Genomic DNA, 23,458 nt, shown 5'->3' on the forward strand with positions numbered 1-23,458 from the left:
TTATCCCTGCTAGAAAAATTCCTGTATATCATTGACAAGACACCATGAGCTACTCTTGCAGCTCGTCTGCACTGCTCAGAGAACTTCATATCTCCCTGCACAATTACCCCCAGGTCCTTTTCATTCTCCACCACTGTCAGTGTGGTACCGCAGAGTTGATACGTTGCACTGGGGTTACTGTTTCCCATATGCAGTACTTTACATTTGTCAATGTTAAACTTCATTTGCCACCTCTCAGCCCATCTGTTCAACCTTTCCAGATCCTGTTGCAGCAGCATAGCGTCAGTAGTGTCCTTGACGACCCTGCCAACCTTTGTATCATCTGCAAACTTGGACATTAAACTTGATATCCCATCATCAATATCATTCATAAACACCGAAAACAACAACGGACCCAACACTGAACCTTGAGGAACTCCACTAATAACATTAGTCCACGTTGAGCAGTGTCCATTGATTACCACTCTCTGTCTTCTGCCACTCAACCATCCCCTTATCCATAGCAGCAATTTGCCTCCAATGCCACACTGCTCCAATTTGTGCAGCAGTCTTCCATGTGCAACAGTATCAAAAGCCTTTCTAAGATCCAAATATATAATATCAAAGTTATTCCCTGCATCCAGTTCTTTTGTGACTACATCATAGTATCCAATCAAATTGGTCAGGCAAGACCTGCCCTTAACAAAACCATGCTGCGTCTGAGCTATAACTGAATTCTTGTCTAGATGATCCTGCAGTGCTTCTTTAACCAGTGCCTCCATTAATTTACCTGGAACAGAAGTTAAACTAACAGGTCTATTATTACTTGTGTCAGCCTTTGATCCTCCTTTGTGAATTGGGGTTACATTTGCACATCTCCAGTCTATGGGTACCTCCCCTGAGTCCAAAGAAGCTCTCATAATTATGGCTAGGGGTTTGCATACTTCCTTTGCTGCCTCCTTTAATATAACTGGATAGATCCCATCCAACCCAGGTGCCTTTTTTATGTGTATCCTCAACAATCTCTCCTCCACTTTCCTCTCAGTTATTACAAAATCATCCAGCTCACTGCCAATGTTTACTTTACCTACATCATTCTCCTTCCTGAATAACTCCTCATGCGTGAATGTAGATGCAAAATACTCGTTTAGATTGTTAGCCACCTGAGCAGGATCCTCAACTGTTGAACCATCAATATCCAGTGGACCAATCTGATTCATCCCTTTCCTTCTCGAGTTCAAGTATGTAAAGAACTCTTTTCTGTTTTTCTTTGCATCCTTTGCCAAGGATTTTTCGTAGTCTGCCTTTGCCTGCCTAATCTCCTTTGTGACTTGGTTACAGACCAACTTATATCTATCATAGGCTTCCATGTCACCCATTAATTTATATGTATCCCATGCATTTTTCTTCTCTGCCACATGTCTCATTAGTTCATCTGACAACCATTTAGGCCTAAACCTTGAACAATATTTCTTAGTTGGTATGTAAAGCCTGGTAGCCTCCAAGATTAGTTCCTTGAATGCTTCCCATTTTGAGTTTGCTGTTGGTAACATCATCAGTTGGTCCCACTGTATAGAATTTAAAAAATTTACTTGTACTGCAATGACTCCCTGCAGTCTCTGAAATCCCCTGCATCTTGTTTTCCACGCTGCTGCTCATTCCAATAGAAGCAGTGCAAGGATCACTTTCACCTCTGCCAGTGGCTGCTGTTAATCAATTAGTCCTTGTATCCCCCCCCCAAGCTAGCAGTTTTCTGACTCACTTAACACTGCTTCGATAGCATCAGCAAATATTCCTGCACCCTTTCTATTTAAGTGTATCCCATCCCTGCAGAAGCAGTCTCTCCTGTTAACAAGTACAGACCAGGTTGAAAAAAATTCTACCCCTTGAGCTTTGCACAATCTTTCCAGGGCCGAATTGATTGACAAGGCTCTCATCATATACTCCCTCCTATCGTGTCTGGGCAGAATTGCAGACACTTTCAAATTCAACTCTAATTCAAGGCTTTTTTTCAACAGTGACCTGTACTTGTTAAGTAATTCCGCCGGTCTCCTACTCTTAATCTCATTAGTGCCAACGTGTGCAACTATATCTCTTTTTGTGACCTTAAAAGATGATATCCGCTCTACAACGTTATCAACCTTTGCCCCTGGCAGACATACCCTGGTCCTGTTCCACCTATCCTTTTTACAAAGCATGTTCCCCGTTTCCCTGACAATAGAGTCACCAAAAACTACTAGTTCCTGTGGGAGCAGCGCATTCTGCCTCTGGGGGTTGCCGCTGTATTGCATGATGACCAAGTGCAAACTCTGGCATTGATGTGGGCAGCTGAGAGCTTGATGGGCCCCTCAATTTAGATCCTTCGAGGACATCCACCCTGTCCTTCATGCTCTCATATAGACCCATAACAACGCTGTGTTGTCTGATTTCCGTACACTCCTTACATTGTGCACACACAAAGACATCCCCCGTGGCAGTATCATGTCCCGTACCCAGTTGATCGACAAACATCAAGCAAGCAAGCAGTGGATTTTAAAAGGCTGTGATTCAGAGGGCAATTCCCCCCCCCCCCCTCCCTCATTTCTCTCCTGAGCCACAGCACTCCCCTTAGCTTGAGCCTTTTGCTTTGCTGCTCTTTGCTCCTCTGAGTCATGATTTCGATTTAATTTCAATAAAATTTCAATTTCAGTACAAAATTATAACCCTTAACTTGTATCCCAACACAGTTATAATGATATATATATATTTTTTCAGTATCGAGTATTATATACGAGTTCCATTTATATAACTTTCGTATCAAGTTATGTATTAATTAATTATGTTACATTTGTAATCTAAGTCATTATATGTATTTAGTTAAAAAGTACAAATTTAATTGACAGTGAAGTTTAACAAGATTAATAGATTTTACTGATTAATTGCCAATATTATATTATATACTATACTATACTATACTATACTATACTAAGCTTATGCTATCTAGTTCGGGCTATAACGTTGTATCGTATAACAATGGCGGCAAGTTACAATCAGTAAATCTACAGACACTTAAGTATTAATTAACTTCCAAATCTCGCTTTCTCAATTCAGAATAAACTAAGGATCCTGACTGGGTTTATATGCTACTTATAGAAAATAATTTAATATAACAATTGGTCAATAAAGCTGCTAAATATGGCTAAAAAACGTCTCGTTCAGCAGAGCTGAAACTTGTAACACGTGGATTGGATACCCTTACCAATACTAAGTAATACAAATCTCTATCTAAGTTAAACTTTAAACTAAACTTTAAAGTTAAACTTTAAACTAAGTATCGTAACTAGGAATATAAAGCTACTCTAGAAAATAAGTTAATATGCCAATTTATTATGCTAATAAAACTGAAAAAAACTTCTCTATTCAAGGAGCAGTAAAAACTTCGCCTGCACAAGGCTACTCTGGTTCTCCCTTTCTTGAACAGAAGTTTGTTCCAGCAATTAACCACCCGCTGGCTAAAGGCATATTTCTGCACATCTATTCTACATCTGTCTTTCTTAATTTGAATTTATGTCCCCTTAGGTTCGTAATCTGAACAAGTGGAAGGATCCCATCAGAATTCAACGTGCTCAACCCATTCAAAGCCTTATACACCTCAATCAGATTACTTCGCAGGTGCCTAGTGTCCAGCCACTGCAATTTGCATAACTTAAGCCTCTCTTGGTAAGAGGATCCCTTCATTCCCCTCACCAAACTTGTTGCCCTTGTCTGTACACGCTCAAGCAAATCTACATCCTTCCTAAAATGAGGCCTCCAGACCTGTACGCAGTATTCAAGGCTTGGCCTGACCATTGCCTTATACAGAGGGACAATCACCTCCTTTTCCCTGCTAGCAAAATTCCTATACAGTAAACCCTCGCTATTCGCGGGGGTTACGTTCCTGAGAAATGTCGCGAATACCGAAAACGCGAATACTGAGTTATGGCTCCCATAGTAATAAAGGGGTTCCGTTCCAAAGTATGAAATATATAAGAAAAACTAGTCTAAAATTTTGTCTATGTATGTATTATATGTACCTTCATAATATGACTCTACATGACAGTACATAGTGAAATGCAAGCATATGGCATCGAAATGAAAATAAGAAACAATTTAATATTAAATGTAATATTTATTAGAAATTTCAAACAAATCTTTCAAATCAGCGCCTTTGCTTGCAAAAAAAAACATCCCGCCAGTGTGCTATCACCAGTTTCACTAAAGCGTTGATAAAGAAGTTTTGCCTTTTCACGAATGATGAGTGAACTTAACGGAATTTTATTTTGAATTCGGTCTTCTATTCACAGATTTAAAGCTTTTCCATTTTTTTAAATTTAACATTACGAGTTACAGAGCAAATTTTTGAAGCAATTAGCGCGGTTTCACGGACTACGGCAGATTTTTTCTTCCGATTTTTTGATTGATCGTACCGTTGACTCATTGATTTTATAATGTTTTGCCACTGAGGAGACACTTTCACCATTAGAAATTTCGTCTAATAACTCAATTTTATTCGCTAGTGTCATCACCTTCTTTGATATTTTCACATTTCTCTTTTTATTCGTAGCCATATTTTTGTAGGGGTTAGAAAGAAATTGACCACAATAAAGTCACTTTCTTCCGTTAACGCACTCGAAAAAGTCTGTTTTACACTGCAAAACGGTAGAGTTATCATTTTTGTAAGCATATCAATTTATAAATTGATAAATTTATTCAATTTATAAACATATAAATTAAAATCAAACGATGAAACCTTCCATGACTAACACATACTGAACAAGGATTAGCGAGAAACATCCACGCTCGCGATTTTTTCACCCCTCTTCCCCACCCACTGAGCGCTGTTTTGACCGGGAAAGATAATTTTAGCCACGCCCATGTTTTTTATGGCGGAAAATATTCACGGCGTTTTAAAATTCACATTTTTTTAGGTTTCATTTTATATTAAATCGGCGATCGCGAATACGCGAAACCGCGAATACAGATACCGCGAATAGCGGGGGTTTACTGTATATCATTGACAAAGCCCCATGACCTGCCCTGGCAGCCTGTCTGCATTTCTCAGAAAACTTCATATCTGACTGCATGTGTCAATTACTCCCAGGTCTTTTTCGTTTTCTACCACCTTAAGTGTAGTACCACACAGTTGGTACGTTTCTCTGGGGTTACTTCTACCCATATGCAGTACTTTGCATTTGTCAAGGTTAAACTTCAGTTTCCACTTCTTAGCCCATCTGCCCAAATTATCTAAATCCTGTTGCAGTAGCACACTGCCATTACTGTCATTAACAACCCTGCCAACCTTTGTATCATCTGCAAACTTCGACACTATGCCTGATATATCTTCATCAATATCATTGACAAATATACGAAACAACAGTGGACCCAACACCGAACCCTGTGGGACTCCACTAATAACATTAGTCCACGAAGAGCAGCAACCACTGATTACCACCCTCTGTCTTCTCCCACTCAACCATCCTTTTATCCATTGTAGCAGTTTACCCTTAATACCATTCTGCTCCAATTTGTACAGTAGTCTTCCATGCGCAATAGTGTCAAAAGCTTTCCTGAAATCCAAGTATATGATATCAAAATTAATTTTTGCATCCAGTTTCTTTGTAACCAAATCATAATAACTAATCAAACTTGTCAGACAAGACTTTCCCTTAACAAACCCATGCTGTGTCTGAATTATTGCCGCAGTCTTGTGTAGATGATCCTGCAATGCATCTTTAACCGATGACTTCATTATTTTACCCGGAACAAGTTAAACTAACTGGTCTGTAATTAGTCGTGTCACCCTTTGTGAATTGTGGATACATTTGCACATCTCCAGTCCGTGGGGACCTCCCCTGAGTCCAAGGATGCTCTCATAATTAGTTGCTTTGCTGCCTCCTTTAATATAACTGGATAGATCCCATCCACCCCACGTGCCTTTCTTATGTTTAACTGCAACAATTTCTCCTCCACTTTGTAGATCTTCAGGGTCTCTATTAGCCAGCTATGAGGTACGGAGTCGAAAGCCTTGCAGTAATCGATGTAGGCTGTGTATAGGTTACGGTGCTTCTTGAAGGCTTGCTCCATAACTATTATTATTATTATTATTATTAGTCATATGGTGTAAGGAAGCCTGAGACTTATGCTACACCAGCCAAAAAAAAAATTCTGAATTACCCTGAGAGAGAGAGAGAGAGAGAGAAGTAGAAATCACAAAAAGAAAGAGAAGAATGATGATATCCAGCTCAGGACCCTGGGTGTGCCAAGCCCATACTCACCAGATGTGACCTCCTAGGGTTAACGTTCTCAATGGCTGCAGTTAGCTGTACCTGTTGCGAAAATTTCGCAATTGCTAGTGGAGTTTTTCTCTAGCTGACTATTATTATTTTTTCGGAACAGAGGATATGATCATGCTAACATGAAAATTGTTAATCAGAAAAAGTGCCTTATCAACTTTGACAACTGTTTGTTTAACAGTTAAGATCTTCCTGCGACTCCAGCTATGAAGTGAATATTGAATTGTTCTCATTTGTAGTACAATATAGGCCCATTCTGTGAAATAAAACTATTCAGAATTTTTAAATTTTACCATCTTTCTGCACACCTAGGAAGATATATTTTCAACTTGAGACCACTTTCAGTCTAATCTGTTATGTCTATCATTCTCAGTGACTGTCTCAAGAGAACAGCTTCTGTATTAATATATGGATTATGTGTTGCCAAATTTGTAATAATAAAAGATTCCTCACATGACCCTATATGCATCCATGATATCAGCATTTTACTGATATTCTCTACTGAACCTAGCTTTTGTAAATTGCACGGTGTGATTTACCTGATCACCTGCAGAACCTGCATCATTAAATATATAGCAAGTAATAATTTACATTTAAGAAATTATTTTTTTTATTATTATTATTAATAGCCATATGGTGCAAGGAAGCCTGAGGCTTATGCTGCACCAGGGGAAAAAAAAAAAAAAAATTCCCAAGTTACCCTGAGAGAGAGAGAGAGAGAGAGAGAGAGAAAAGTAGAAGGGAATCACCAAGAAAATGAAGAATGATGATATCCAGCTCAGGACCCTGGGTGTGCCAAGCCCATACTCACCAGATGTGAGCCCCCGGGGTTATGATTTGCATAGATCTGCTATCAATACCTATAGCCCAATAAATTTAAAAATGATATCACTGATTATGAGATTGAATTTAGACATTTTCAATCATATACCTTTTTTAATATTTATATTTTGGTTTTGACATGTATTCATAACCCTGAACCTTAGGTTAAAACAGAAGAAATCTTTATGCTTAAATATAAATCTCTTTATCCTTATGGTCTTAATAATAACTTAATAACCAATTTATTTCTAATCATATATATATATATATATAATATATGTATATATCTAATATATATCTCATCCATTTATTATAAATTCCAGATTGTTAAAATACCTCATAAAACTTCCATGTTAGTTACTATAAAAATCCCAGAGATAAAAATAGAAACAAATCTAATTTAAGTAACTTTACTCTTTTACTAATAATCGATGTACTATCATAATTTATATTTTGGTCTTAAACTTAGTGTTCTCAAAGCATTTTCTAGCTTTATCCAATCTTTTCATTTTAAATCTACTCATCTTTATCATTTAATCAGTTACATTTTTAAGTTTAGGCTTTTATTGTATATTAGTACTCTCCAATAAGACTCATATTCTTATCTTAAAATTCCAATCAAATATGGATTTTATTAATATTAGTGAATGCATTAATACATACAGTTCTTTATTACTTACTGGTTGCCAAAATACAAATGTTAAAATCAGATACAAAAATTCTAAACCCATGTAATTTCAGACCCATTAGTCTGTAATTACGAATCTGTAGCCACAAACTTAAATCCAAACTCCTCTAATACAAACAGCTGTATTTAAAGACACTAAAATTATAAATCTTTTGTAGATCCTTTGTATGGACACATTATTTCTAGTAATCTAGATATTGTACCCCATCCAGAACTGAGAGAGATTTTTTTTCTTTAAAAAACAACTTTATGGAAACTTCTTCTGTTTTGCCTTGGCATATAAACATAATATACCTGTTGAGGCTTTTCAAATTTGGATTAGTAATGATTTTTCATATCTTTTGGATCATTTTTCCAAAGTGTACTCTAAATTGCACCAATTAAATATTACAATTTTTCTAAGATCAAAATATAATTACAAGAAATAAATGAGTATTTTGTTATTACACAGGTAGACAGTCTCCAGCAGCTTTGCTTTTACATGTAAGGCTTTCTATATTGATACATTAAACAAAGAGCTACATGAGAGTGATACTTACAAACCTACTTGTTAACTTACTACCATACAACATATGGAAATAAAGTTTAAATTTATGTATTAAAGAATTTAATAAGAAAAATAAAGAAAATATAGTAAAGCAAACACAGCTGCAATATTTCCTAACTGCACACTGCTTGAATAAAGCAATATTTAACTAAATTAAGAATAAGTGCAGAAAGGCCAAGCCAAGTTAAGATACAAATAAAAATAATATGAATACTTAGCTACAGAAAAAATTAAATTAATTTCAGAACATATTTCTCTGAATTTTCTTATTTTCTTATTATTCCTTGTTTTATCTCTTCCCCCATATTTTTTCTGTTAAGTACTTTTTTCTTTGTATCTTACTTTACTATTACTTGATTTAGTTCAATATTGCTTTGTTCAAGCAACGTGTAGTTAGGAAATGCATGCATGTATCTACCAAAGTTTGCTTTTCTCTCATTTATTTTTTTACTTATTATATTCTTTAATATGTTAAAGTTAATTTTTGTAAGTTACGTGGTAGTAATGGGTGGTGATGTTGATGCAATGCCCATATTGCCATCTATATCTAAGCTGTTTTCAATTTAATTGTATTCTTGGTTTGCAGTTTGCCTTTGCTTTGTGATTGCTTTCTGTTGATATATTGTTATTTTCTCACTGTGTAAGGGCCACTGTTATGCGAATCTATTGCAATGGTTTGTTTTATGTTCAAAATGTGACTCCACAACCATTGTGGTCCTTGGATAAGATGGAACTCAATGATTGATCTGTTTTGTTTTTGTTTCACATTATGGTCATGTTACTGTAGGATTTTAGTTCCATATATAATGATATAGATTACAGTATGAGCACTGCTAATGCACATCTCATACTATTATCTATAGTTGATTTTTTTTTTTTTTTTTTTTTTGTATTCCTTGCCATTCATTTGGTGTTGCCTTGTAAGTGGTAGATGACTTTCATCAACCGGTGAAATACCACCACTTTGCTTATTGGAGGCTTGAAGTGGTGAAACCCATGTTTAGTCTCTAGAGCAAAGTTTCCAGCATCCCCCCTCTCCCCATACTTCTCCTTCAACCCATGCACGGTACTAAGTACTATAGGTTTTGATACCTTTGTGTTTGAGGTTTTCATAAAAAAAAAAAAAAATGTTTTGAGCTGTTATAGTATAATTTTTCACTGCATAAGGGCCACCATTATTCAGATCTGTTACACTTGTTACATTATTTGTCTAGTGTTCAAAATGCAATGACTTCATTACTATTGTTAGACCTATGGCATTCTGACAAGATGGAACCAGCCTATTTTATTTATTTACTTTTGTTTTGTATTAATGGTCATGTTGCTGTGGTTGTTTTTTGTCTCTGTTTATAGTGATATTTCATGCATTTCTTCTAAATTATTTTGGAACACATTTCCTTCTGCAACACCCTTAAACTCTTACCCCCCATTTTGTTGTTATATTTATATACTGATTTACATTTCATTTGCTACTTACTCTGCTTGCCACATGATTGCATATTCAAATTTTATATATTATTTTGTGTGTGTGTGTGTGTGTGTGTGTGTGTGTGTGTGTGTGTGTGTGTGTGTGTGTGTGTGTGTGTGTGTGTGTGTGTGTGTGTGTTTCTGCTTGTTTTCCTTCTTAATAAAAAATAATAATAATATAGTTTTATTCTTTTATTCAAAGTGTGATTATTGGCCAGACTTTGGAAAAAACCAGAAATCTGTTGGACAATTATGGGTGGAATTTTTATGTTTCTGTACAGAAATGTTTAGGTCATATGATCAAGTGGTAACGATTCGTCAAAAAACTCAGCTATCCTGTTTGAGTAAAGAATGGACGTCACATCTCATTTGTATTGAAGGTGAGGTTTTTCTCTGTTTCTTAAATTTTCTCTCTTTGGTTGTATTAGCTTATCATAATTTAATATTTAAAACCCATCACAAATGGAAAAGCATTGTTATTTGATTTTATATGATAATAATTCGATGTGAAATGTGAATTAAATATTTAAATACACATTAAACTTGTATTCTTGTAGGGATGAAATCCTTTATTCCACACTGCACATTGAAATTTCCTTTTTCTAAACCTTGGTTTTCCAATAAATGTGTGAAAGCTGTTCAAGATAATGTTGCTTATCACAATTGGCTTTCATCCAAATATCCACGTTCACTTTCTGCCTACACCAAAGCTAGCAACAGTTGTATTAATCAGCCCAAACTAGAGTTTGAAAAGCTAAGAGTAAAAAAATTGCTTTTTGTCCAAATGGTAGCCAAGAATTCTACAGAGGGTCTCTTGCCAAAGTTATTGGCTGCAACTTTTGCCTATCTGTAATCCCACCTCTGTCAAAACCTGATGGTTCTATTGCCACCTCAGCTAAAAATAAAGCCAACTTACTGGCATCCTACTTTTCTTTTATCTCTTGTATTAACAATCTTGGCGAGCCTCCTACTTTTCCCGGTTTCCCCCACATAATGCTTCCTGTGGCCTTTGATCAAAAGGAAGTCAGAAGAATTAGGAACAATCTTGATGCCAAGAAAGTTTCAGGTCCTGATGGAATTTCTCTTGTTCTCGAAACTTGTGCTCCTGAGCTTGCTACTGGTGTTTTCCTTCTTCTTGGAAATTTACTTTCCAAGAAGAAGGAAAACACCAGTAGCAAGCTCCAGCTAGTTCCTAAAAAATCCAGTATCCAGCTAGTTCCTAAAAAAATCAACAAATCCCTCCCATCTGCTTTCATTTCACCCATTGCACATACCTCACTCCTTCTAAAGTTATGGAGAAATTATTAACTGCCATCTCCTAAACTATCTCAAAACCTTCCATGTGATCAGTGATCACCAGTATGGATTCCATCCATGGACAAATTCAGTGGAAAAGTTTAGTGAATAAACTCGAGCAGTTGCTCTTGACATTTCAAAGCCTTTTGATAGTGTTTGGCATAAAGTGTCTGCTACATAAGGGTCATCTTATGGATTACTAATACCCAATTATTGTTTTTTCTGTAATTGAATATCCAGTTCTCCCTGTCTCTCTCTCTGACTGCTCAATGTGCTTGATGGCTCTCAGTTTTCTAAGCTCTCCATTAATGCTGACGTTGCTCAAGGTTCAGATCTTTCTCCCACTCATTCCTCTTGTATATTAATGACCTTCTTCCCTTGACTGGAAATTCTATCCATAGTTTTGCTAATGATAGCACATTGCATTACACATTTCAATTTGAGTAACCTTGTCCTGCACAAATAGCTTCCACTTCTCGAATGTCAACTACTAATTCATTAAATGCTGATCTCCAGCTAATTCTCCAATGAAACTGAACTTAGTTACTTCAATTCTTCTAAAACTGAATCCTGTGTTATATCTCATAAAAAGGATTATTCTGCTTGTCTCTGATGACATTTGGATTTCTAGACAAGGTCACATATCTCTATTAGGGATTACCCTGACTTCTAATCTCTCTTGGCATAAGAGAGATTAGAAAAATTTCTTACAAAGTCTCTCTCTCCATTCTATCTCATAGAGACAATCTGTTTCTGCTGCATGTATTTACTGTAGATACTTCCATGGGCACTGCTCTTTTGAATTAGCTTCTATAATTCCTTCTCTCTCTTCCAAATCTAGCTGAACACATACTGCAACTGGTCAGCCGTTTACTGTTTAACTTTAAACCCACATACCCAATCTTTATCCATTTGATTTCTGGAAAATTAGTCTGTAGAAATTCAAGACTAATGTCAACAAGTATCTTCTTTCATCTTTTCAACCTTCAACTCATGTATGGTACTATATGGTACTAGGTACTGTAGGTTCTAATACCTTTCATGTTTGGGGTTTAAAAAAAAAAACCTCCCAGTTTGTGGACATTTGATATACACAGTACTGCCATAAATTTTATTTTGTGGCATGTAGCCACAAAATAAAAAGACACAGGAACTCAAAACACTGTTGGTTTTATTCTTGAACACTCAACAAATGAAGCAACACAACACCCAATCAAAATGCTCCCCCTTCGTTTTTTACACAAGTCTTCAAATGTTCTGGCCATTCATCAATAGAAGTACGCACAACATCCAGCGGGAAATTGGCCACAGCATGCTCCAATGATCTCTTCAAGCTGTCCAATGTGGCATGCCTGTTACCATAGACTGTGCCTTTCAAAATAGCCCACAAATGGTAATCAAGTGGATTAAGATCTGGGCAGGCAGGAGGCCATTCGTCATGATTGATAAACTCGGACACATTCTCAGTCAGCCATGTTTGGGTGATCTTTGTCTTGTGGGCACTGAGTCCTGTTGTAAGATCCAGTGCTGACCATTGAAAAGAGTCTGATTGAGGAGTCTCACATGCAGCTCCAGAATATCATTCAGATATACCCTTGCACTGGTTTTCACCCCTGAACACAAAAATGCATCTTTGTTACACCTTCATAGGAGATTCCTCACCAAACCATCACTGATCCTGAATGATGCCCCTTTCAACCCTTTTAATGGCCTGACATGCCTCTGCAGAGATATGGGCATACACCTTGTCATTTTGACGGTTGTAACTCTCCTCAATAGTAAAAATCTTTTCATCTGTGAAGAGTATTTGTCGATACTTACCATTCGCATATCAATGCTGCAGTGCCTCTGATCTTTTGCACCTTTGTTCCATCAGAGCTGGAGTTAGGAACTGTCCCGTTCTCCTGTGGTAGGCACTCATCCCTAGATCACTTTTGATCTTAGTGATATTCCCATTTCTCTGGACATGAATATCTGTTTTTGTAGGGGATTTCTACGAATTCTGTTCTCCACTGCCTTGAGAGCTGCAGGGATCCTCACAGTTCTTCGGTGGCTGGACTGGGGCCTGACATCAATTGTCATCATTTTTGAAGGTCCTTGGATTTTCGCTATGGTAAACTAACAGTGGTTATATTTTGCAACCTCCAGCAGAATTTCCACCAAAAAGAAGGGTTAATCTGTCCTCTGATACCTTAAATCCTGGCATAGCTTTTTCTGCTTGCGATATATAAGAACGATCTGGCATTATTTTCCCAATATAAACCAGTCCATAGCTGCTAGTATATCTGCACTAGCAGCCTTACCTGTAACTTTGATGTTGTGTAGTTTAGTATGGCCCTTAAATATTTGAAACCATCCATGGCTTGCAATGAATTTGAGCAACATTCTCACCACGTTTACACTTTAGTTCTTCAAAAACACCCAAGGTTTTTTCTTGTATGAGTATATGACATCGGAATTCATTGTTGTTTCATGTCTTTTATCATAATCATCAACAATTTTTCCATTAATTCTATTAATAAGCCTTCTCTTCTGGATATGATCATAGATTGCATTGGCATAATCCGAACTTTATCTTTTATAATGGTTCCGTAAACGCGTGCAATGTCCACAAATTTCTTGCCGTTTTCATCTTTAATGATATTGACTTTAGTCTCCATAGTTATAATGTGCCTCTTCTTATCACTATGATTACTGTTCTTACAATTTTTTCTTTTCACCGACATATTTAGGGTTTATATTTATTTTGTTTACAACAAGTCTAAGCTCACAAGATAAACTTACATTTAAGTGGTTAAAGTGAAAACAAAGTGTCAATGCAACTATCAATTCACATTAGCAGACACTAACGCAATCTATTATATTTAAAGTAGTGACACTTAATGGATTCCGTGGCTAATGGATTCCGTGTAAGTAGAAGTAACACAACCACGTATCTACAAATCCGCATGTCGAAAACTTACTGTAATTTAAATGCTCTTAATTATTTCTAAGGGAAAGAAAAATTGGTCTCTGATTTGTATGGTGAAATCAGATAATTTCAAATAAGTTCTTATTATTTAAATCCCAAATTGAGCGAGATAATTTAGTTCACTTTGAAGGTTTTATTGAGCTAAAAGAGAAAGACATAGTTTCGAAGAACCATTGCCTCTCGTCATTACGATTACTTTTTGATGAATTTGAAAGTCGATTTGCTGATATAAGAACTAAAAGAAACATAAGCTTGTTTGAAAATCCATTTACTTCTGTGGCTGAAAACTACAATCCCAGCTTGCAACTCAAACTTATTGATCTTCAAACCAAAACATGGTTCAAAAATAAGTATATGGACTGTGAAAATAAATTACTTGAATTTTACAAGGTTCTCCCATCTGCAGATTTTCTGCTAATAAAAGAAAATGCCATGAAAATGGCTATTTTGATCAGATCAATGTGTGTTTGTGAGCAAATTGTTTCATGCATGAAATCAAATAAATATTTAAAAAGAAACTGAATAACAAATGAACATCTTTATTCCATATTGAGAATTGGCATCACATTTTTTTCAAATTTTGATCAGTTATATAAAAACATTTAACCTCAATCACCTCATTAAATGTTAAGTTTTGTTCAGTAAATGTTATTTATTATTGTACTTAATAAAATTTTCCAATATTTTCAATTTTAGGTGTATGATTATATTTATTTATTCACCTTAATATTGAAAAGCAGTGATCCTTTTCAGGTTGTAAATTTTCGAAAGTGAGCATTTAAAAGCAAAAGTGAGGTACAGTAAGACCATTTTCCAAGACCTACCGTGGATGGCTGAAGCCATAGATATAAGCGAACACCTGCTGACCCCATATATAATGTGATTTTCTTGTACATACATATGTATAATACAGTTTAACTGATAAATTAAACACACAGTAAGACATTACCAATATTAAATACAGTAATAATAGAAATCATTAAATACAGTAATAATAGATCGAGTTTACTACCAGTTTATAACAGATTCCACTAGAAGAAACGCAACTGGAAGTTTTATGGTAGTGACCTCCAGAAATATGCTTTAGTAAAATGTGAGCTAGTGAGGTGTTAGTGTTTCTCTGCCTTTACGGTGTTGTTTTTTCAGTTTCTACATGCTCGCAGCAGTAGTAGTGGCGGCATGTGATGCAAGAAAGCAAGTGTATGAGCTTATGTAGCATCAGCCAAAAAAAAAAAAAAAAAATCACACCATTCCCTCCAAATGCCTGTCCAGTTCCTCCTTAAATTTACTTAACCTTGATATCATATATTTTGATCTTAGAAAGGCTTTTGATACTGTTGCACATGGAAGACTGCTGAACAAATTGGAGTAGTGTGGCATTGGAGGCAAATTGCTGCTATGGATAAAGGGATGGTTGAGTGGGAGAAGACAGAGTGGTAATCAATGGTCACTGCTCATCGTGGACTAATGTTATTAGTGGAGTCCCTCACGGTTCAGTGTTGGGTCCATTGTTGTTTTCTGTATTTATAAATGATATTGATGATGGTATATCAAGTTTAATGTCCAAGTTTGCAGACGATACGAAGGTTGGCAGGGTTGTTAAGGACACTACTGACACTATCCTGCTGCAACAGGATCTAGAAACGTTGAGTAGATGGGCTGAGAGTTGGCAACTGAAGTTTAATATTGACAAATGTAAAGTACTACATATGGGAAGCAGTAACCCCAGAGTAACGTATCAACTCTGTGGTACTACACTGACAGTGTCAGAGAACGAAAAGGACCTGGAGGTAATTGTGCAGGCAGATATGAAGTTTTCAGAGCAGTGCAGATGGTCTGCAAGAATAGCTCATGGTGTCTTGTCAATGATATACAGGATTTTTACCCCTATACACACCTTGAGTACTGTATAGAGCAGTGTTTCCCAACCTTTTTTTTACCATGCCCCACCTAAGTCTTTCTAAAATTCTGATGCCCCCTATGTAACGTTGGGAAACACCGATATACATATTTTTTATATTCAAAAATTGAATTATTTCCTAAATGAAGCCTAATTACAACTTGTTCAGGACACAAAACTTAGGTTTTAGGAAGAAATCATTAGGAAATTATTAAGAAAAAAACAGTAAGTAAATTTTCAAAACATATAATGGACAACTAAAATTCAAGTACAAAATAATTTATATGAAAGATTTTTTTATAATATTTTAATTTTTAGTAATTATTATTTAATTGTTTAATAATTTCAACATTCCATGTGAAGTCACTTCTAGATGAGTGCACTAAATTTAGTGAGACCCTTGTGCTTGATGCTTGCCGCAGAGAGATTTTATATTGGGCTCCAATTTAGTCAGCTTCAGTCTCAAGTCTCCCCGTTTTGTGATATCCAGTCGATTTCTTTTCTTTAGGAACAAATCATTTATGGCACTAAATCCACATTCAGCTAAATATGAAGATGGAAACGGTAACAATAGCTCTCTTGCAAAGTTGGTTGAATTTGGGTATTTAATTTCTGTTTCATCACAAAGCCATGCCATCGCTCCTTTTATATTGAATAAAGTTTTAACTGACTCATCATTTTGCATTTCTGAGAGTTCTTCTTGGTACTGCATTGATACATCAGACAAATCCACTAACATTGGTTGCATCATCCAGGTTGGAAAATCAATTTGTTTTAAATCAGAAAACCTTTCTTTTAAATCAGCGGACAGAATTTTCAGATGATCGACAATAACAAGTACAGCGGTATCAGTCACTTCACATTTTTGCAGCCAACGAAACTGTTCAAAATTTTTGTTACAAATATATTTTTGACATAATTCAATAAATGTAATGAAACCAAATATCTTCGCTTTTGCATCGACGAGAGTTTTATTTGTTCCTTGAAGTTGTTTATTTAATATAATTAGATTTTCAAAGATATCGGCTAAATAACTCACAAATGCTTTACCATCGACCGTTAACAGATGCTTCATTTCAGGTTTGTCACTTAAAAAGTCACTAATAGTATCAAATAGTTCCATGAATCTTTTCAAGCAGTTCCCTTTCGAGAGCCACCTTACTTCAGTGTGAAGTAAAAGTCTCACATGGTCTCCATTTTGTTCTTCACAAAAAAGCTTGAAGAGACGCTCACATTTGGCATTAGCTTTAATAGCATTGACACATTTTATAACTGATTTTAGTACTTCATGAAGAACAGGCGAAATATTTTTAGCTACCAAGTTTTCCCTATGAATAACACAATGCACAAGAAGCATTTCTGGATTCTCATCTTTCATCAATTTTAAGCAGCCATTTTTCTTGCCCATCATATTAGGAGCACCATCTGAAGCGCAAGATGTTATATTTTTCATTGGTATATTATTGTCATCTAAGTAATTTTTTAGCTTATTATATATATCTTTGGAGGTAGTGGTGCTCTCTAATGATTTACAGAATGACATTTCTTCAGCAAAATTACCTTTATCAATATATCTCACATAAGTTATCAGTACGGCTTCACTGTCTCTCAAAGTTGATTCATCCATTTGCACTGAGAATTTTCTTGTTTTCAGCTTTCCAACAAGTTGTATTTCAATATCTTCACTCATTTCATCTATTCTTCTGCTAACAGTATTGTTATTGAGTGGCATAGCTTTCATGTCTTTGTCATCTTTTTCCAGAACTGTTTTAAGAAATGCTGATATTGATGGTTTGATTAAATTCTCTCCTATAGTATGATTTTTCCCAGATTTAGCAATGAGTAAAGAAATTTCATAACTAGCCTCAAGAGTACGATTGACAGTTGCAGTATGAGCAATAAACAGAGACTTTAATGTTGCTCTTTTTTCAAAATTCTTCTTTAAAGTTTGAAATTAATCTAAATCTGAATTTACATGAGCATTATGTTTCGCCTTCAAATGCGCCTCAAGACGACCTCGCTTCATTGATTCGTTGGTCAAGCATTGTTGGCATAAAAGACAAAAAGGTGACCTTTGATCGTGGATAGCGGGTATGAAACCAAATTTTAAGTATTCCTCTGAATACTGACGAACTTTTTTTTTACTTGCACTACTCATTTTACTGCGCAACTGAAAGAAATAAATATAAGATAAATCAAAAACTAAAAATAAACTATGCATTAAAGTTAATTTAATTTTATTTTAATATATCAAAATTAATTATTAGTACGCTTTTTGAATGAATAAATCACACGAATTACTGAATTCGGGCTATTAAATCTGTGGTCTCTGTGAACAAGCAGATAAGTCTAATTTGTCAAAAATGAGATAAGTGCACTATAATAAAGTATTTACTATTATGTGACACGCAGCTATCTTCGTTATTGTAGTTTTAGCGTGAGTAATAAATATTTGTATATTCGAATATATGCGTGTTTATATGAGAGTGTGAAGTTTATTTTTCCTCTCCTGCAAATTCGAGTTTTTGGACTTATTTGCTTATTTACTGAGACCACAGAAATACATATATGACAAATACATACCATTGTATATCACGGTTCTTCATTAATAATAATTCTGTGCGTGGACAAAGTAATTTTTATTTTAATCTGAGATCGTCAAACCTATCCAAATGTACAGTCACGATGCCCAAACGAGCGTTTGTATGAAAGGAATTACCTATTTCATATAACATGCTGAGTTTGCGGTAGGCTACAGTAGACAACCACTTTGCTTGCACATTGCATATGCCATAAGCAATCGTCCAATATAGTATGTACTATTCCTTCACTAGGCATAGTAAGCAATACTCTCCGAGCAAACTGTAGTTGATATTACTCCAAACTTTCAAGTGCGGCTCTATAGAAAGTACAACATTTAACGAATGCTTATTTCAAATTGAGATACCAACAATTCTTCTTTTGTACAAGTTAAATCATAGTAGGCGGTTGTTTTAAACTCTAGACGAGCAATTTTTGAATTGCCCCCCTGAACAATCAAATTGCCCCCATGTGGGGCGTGGGACCCACGTTGGGAAACACTGGTATAGAGGTCTAGAGGCCTCATTTTAAGAAGGATGTAGAACTGTTGGAACAGGTACAGAGAAGGGCAACAAGCTTAGTTAATGGAATGAAGGGTTGCTCTTATGAAGAAAGGCTTAAGTTTTGCAGATTACAGTGTCTGCAGACTAGGCACCTGCGAGGTGATATGATGGAGGTGTATAAATCCTTGAATGGTTTGAGCATGCTCAATGCTGATGGGATTCTTCCTCTAGCTCAGAATAATCACCTGACAGGGTAAAAATTCAAATTGAGGAAAGACAGATGTAGGATAGATGTGTGGAAGTTTGCCTTTAGCCAGCGGGTTGTTGGTTGGTGGGACAGACTTCCATCCTTTGTTGTGGAAGTTGATACTTCCAAATACCTGTCCAGCCCAGCCTAAATAAATTTAAGGCTGGGCTGGACAGGTATTTGGAAAGAATGGAGGGGTGAAATGGGAGAGGCAGGGTTTTTTTTTTTTTTTTTTTTTTGGCTGATGCTGCATAAGCTTGCTTTCTTGCATCATGTGCCTCTACTAATGCTTTCTGAGCAATGCTGCCAGAGCAGGTCATGAGATATTGTCAATGATATACAGGAATTTTGCTAGGGATAAAGGAGGTGATTATCCCTTTGTTATAAGTAATGGTCAGGCCATGAATACTCTGTGGTACTACACTGACAGTGGCAGAGAACGAAAAGGACCTGGAGCTAATTGTGCAGGTCTGGAGGCCTCATTTTAGGAAGGATGTAGAGTTGCTAGAATAAGTACAAAGAAGGGCAAAGGTGAGGGGAATAAAGGGGTTCTCTTACCAAGAAAGGCTTAAGTTCTGCAAACTGTAGACTAGACACCTGTGAGGTGATCTGATTGAGGTGTATAAACGCCTTGAGTGAGTTGAGCACGCTGAATTCTGATGGGATTCTTCCGTTTGCTCAGATTACAAACGTGAAGGGGCATAAATTCAAATTGAGGAAAGACAATTGTAGAATAGATGTGTGCAAATTTGCCTTTAGCAAGAAGGTAGTTAATTGCTGGAACAAACTTCCATCTGTTGTTGTTTAAGTTGATAGCTTAAATAAATTCAAGGAGGAATTGGACAGACTTTGAGGGAATGGTTGTGTAAATATATATATATATATATATATATATATATTTTTTTTTTTGGCTGATGCTACATAAGCTCATATGCTTGCTTTCTTTCATCACTTGCCTCTATTACTACAACGCTGACGAAACAGGACTTTTTTATAATTTAACACCTGATAATACATTTAAATTCAAAGGGGAAAATCTGTTGGTAGAAAAAAAATCAAAGGCTTGCTTGATGGTGCTCGTATGTACAAATATGACAGGAACTGATTAAAAAAAACTGTTATTGGAAGATCATTAAAACCTGGGTGTTTCAAAAACATAAGGAAACTTCCTGTGGATTACACTGCAAACAAGAAAGCTTGGATGACTTCGGATATTTTTCAGGAATATGTAAATGATTAGAATAAGGAGCTATTCAAAAAGAAGAAAAATATTTTATTGTTCGTTGAAACTGTCCTGCACTTCCCCAGATTCAAAATTTGTCCAACCTTAAGCTAGTGTTTCTGCCTCTCAGTGCAACATCAATTTTACAACCAATGGACATAGGTGTAATCAAGAGTTTGAAAGGAATTTATAAAAGATTTCTAGTTCTACATCTGATCAACTTATTAACTAGTGGTCTTCCTACAGAGAGTGACATTGTAGATTCTGTGCTCAACAAAGACGACGATTGTGATGATATGATGACAATTGAAAGTGAATCAAAATCAGTGCCCACAAGCTCAAGGTGCAATGGACACATTAGTCAATTTTTTTTTGAAGGAACTGAGGCAAGTAATGAGACTTTTAATGCATTGAGTGTTTTAAGGGGAAACTTAAGAAATATCAAAGTGAAATCTTTAAAACAAACATCAATTTTAAGATTCATAAATAAAGACTAATTTAAGTCGTGTTTATTATTAAATATTATTGTTTTTAATTACAAAGAAATAAATCGTGTTTAGTATTAAATGTATGGTTTTAAAATTACAGAAATAAATTGTTTAATATTAAGTGTATTGTAGTTTATACAAGCATATTAATACAAATAATATGTAGGTATGTACTTATATTGTGTTTCTTTCGAATATTTCTTTTGTTTTTTGAATCTATCTTTTTATCAGGTTATTGAGAAATTTAAAAAAAAGGAGGTAGATTTAACTCGTCACTGACATAGTGTTCATTGTTTAATGTTCCCAGCGGTTTTTTCCATCTCTGCTATCACTGATATAGTGAGTAATGATTATAACGAGGAAATTTTGTTGGTCCCTTGGTGCTCATTATAAACAAGTTTGACTATATATATAAATATATATAATATACAGGCAACCTCTGTATAACACGGTACTTGTACAACATGGTTTGAGAATTGTGGGAAATCTTGCATTACACAGGATTTTTTGAGCTTTTGTGCAAAAAATCCTCTGTAAAATCCTATTTTAGCTTATTAGAAACACTGTTTAAAACTGTATTTTATTATGAAGAGTCCATCATAAAGTGATTTGATTACAGTGAACCAATCGTAAAGTGAGTGTCCACTGTATTTTTTGGGAGATCCCTGTGTTAGGACCTATGCTTGTTTGAGAGCATAAAAATTGTGACTTAGAAGCGTGCAGTTCGTGACTTTTAAGGTTTTTTGTAAGATTATTTTGGTTTTTATTTGATTGTTTATTTATTTTTCCAGGTATGTATTACTAAGCTTTGTTGTTTATTGTGAATTAAATTCCAGCCCTAAATGTCCATGGAAAGCAAAAAAGCACTGCTCAAAAGAAACTTTATTTCTTTAGAATCAAAGATACAAATTTCAGATTGTCTTAAAAAAGGGGGAAAAGGTATCATATGATGCAAAAAGTTTGTAAATTTAAAGGAAGCAACAATCCGGACAATAAAGAAAAATGAACAGAAAATTAGAACTGCTGTTGCTACAGGATCTTTCATTTCCGCAAATATGTCAGCTCATCTCCGAGCACCAATTATTGAGAAGCTGGAAAAAAGCACTCAGCATTTTGATTGATGATAGCAGTAAAAAAACAGATCCCATTAGACGGAAGTATAATTAAACAAAAGGCACTAAAAATTTATAACCATTTTAAAGAAAATGGAGAATCTTCTGTTAACCCGGAGTTTGTTGCCATTAAAGGTTGGTTTGAGCGATTTAAAAACCACTTCTTGTTACATAACATAAGAATTCAAGGGGAAAGTGCATCAGCTGATAATGAAGCTGCCAAGAAGTATGCAGAGAAATTTCAAAAATTGATTGAAGAGCACGGATACACACCACATCAAGTTTTCAATTGCCAATGAGACAGGCCTTTGGTGAAAAAAAATGTCCATTTCAAAAAAAAGGAAAATTGTACCAGGCTTTAAGGCATCAAAAGATCGTGTAACATTACTTATGTGCAGTAATACATCTGGAGATTACATGATAAAAACCTATGATGGTTTATAGATCCTCTAATCCTCGTGTAATGAAAGGTGTAAAAAAATGCGTTACCAGTATATTGGAAAGCAAATAAAAAAGATTGGGTAACCACTGATTCGTTTAAAGAATGGTTTCTAAATTGTTTTGTGCCAGATGCGGAAAAGTATTTAAAGCAGAAAAATCTAGATTTCAAAGTTTACTATTGGATAATGCACCAGGCCATGCAAACATTAAAGTAAGGTTCCTACTACCTAATACAACTTCTTTAATTCAGCTATTGGATCAAGGCATTATATCTACCTTTAAAGCCCACCATTACATCAGAAAATCGTTACAATGGATTTTGGAAAAAATGATTCCAAATCTATTCAAGTGATGGAGGCATGGAAACATTTTTCAGTTGTGGACTGTATCGGAATCAGCTTTATCGCTCAAAGAAGTAAAACTGTCAATGTTAAATGTGTGTTGGAAAAATGTATGGCCAGAGTAAGTTCATTCGGGAAATATGGTCGAACCGGCAGAAAATAGAATTGGTGCAATAATAGAACTTGCTAAGTCGGTAGGAGGGGAAGGTTTGATATGACTATTGAAGATGTTCACGAATTACTGGAAGAAAAAGAGGCTGGTGAAGCGGATTTGGTGGAAATTGCATTGGAGGTAAACCAAATCAATTCAGAGGATGATAGCACAGAACAAAATTCTGAAGTTCCAAATTTTACACTAAAATGCATACGAGAAGGCATAAAGTTAGTTGAGCAATTATAATCGTATTTTTTGAATGCAGATCCTTCGACTGAAAGGAGCGCAAAGTTCAAAAGGAAGCTTCAAAAATGTTTAGCTCCATACCATGAAATTTACAAAGATCTGTAAAGCAAAAGCAAACAAACCCAGAGAGCAGATGATACATG

The 23,458-nt window shown here is 35.5% G+C and overlaps 1 protein-coding gene across 3 annotated transcripts in view; it reads left to right on the plus strand.

The window, feature by feature from the left end:
- Positions 1-23,458, plus strand: part of LOC150091666 (terminal uridylyltransferase 4-like) — a 604,054-nt gene that overhangs the window by 520,340 nt on the left and 60,256 nt on the right. For all 3 annotated transcript variants that reach the window (XM_090376273.1, XM_090376276.1, XM_090376282.1), the window contains one exon: positions 10,017-10,194. In XM_090376273.1, the coding sequence (XP_090232399.1) occupies positions 10,017-10,194 (178 nt within the window). The remainder of the gene's footprint in view (positions 1-10,016; positions 10,195-23,458) is intronic.

This window comes from Mastigoproctus giganteus, chromosome 1 (genome assembly GCF_048544385.1).
Source record: "Mastigoproctus giganteus isolate SK-2022 chromosome 1, ASM4854438v1, whole genome shotgun sequence".
In the NCBI taxonomy this organism is placed as follows: domain Eukaryota; kingdom Metazoa; phylum Arthropoda; class Arachnida; order Uropygi; family Thelyphonidae; genus Mastigoproctus; species Mastigoproctus giganteus.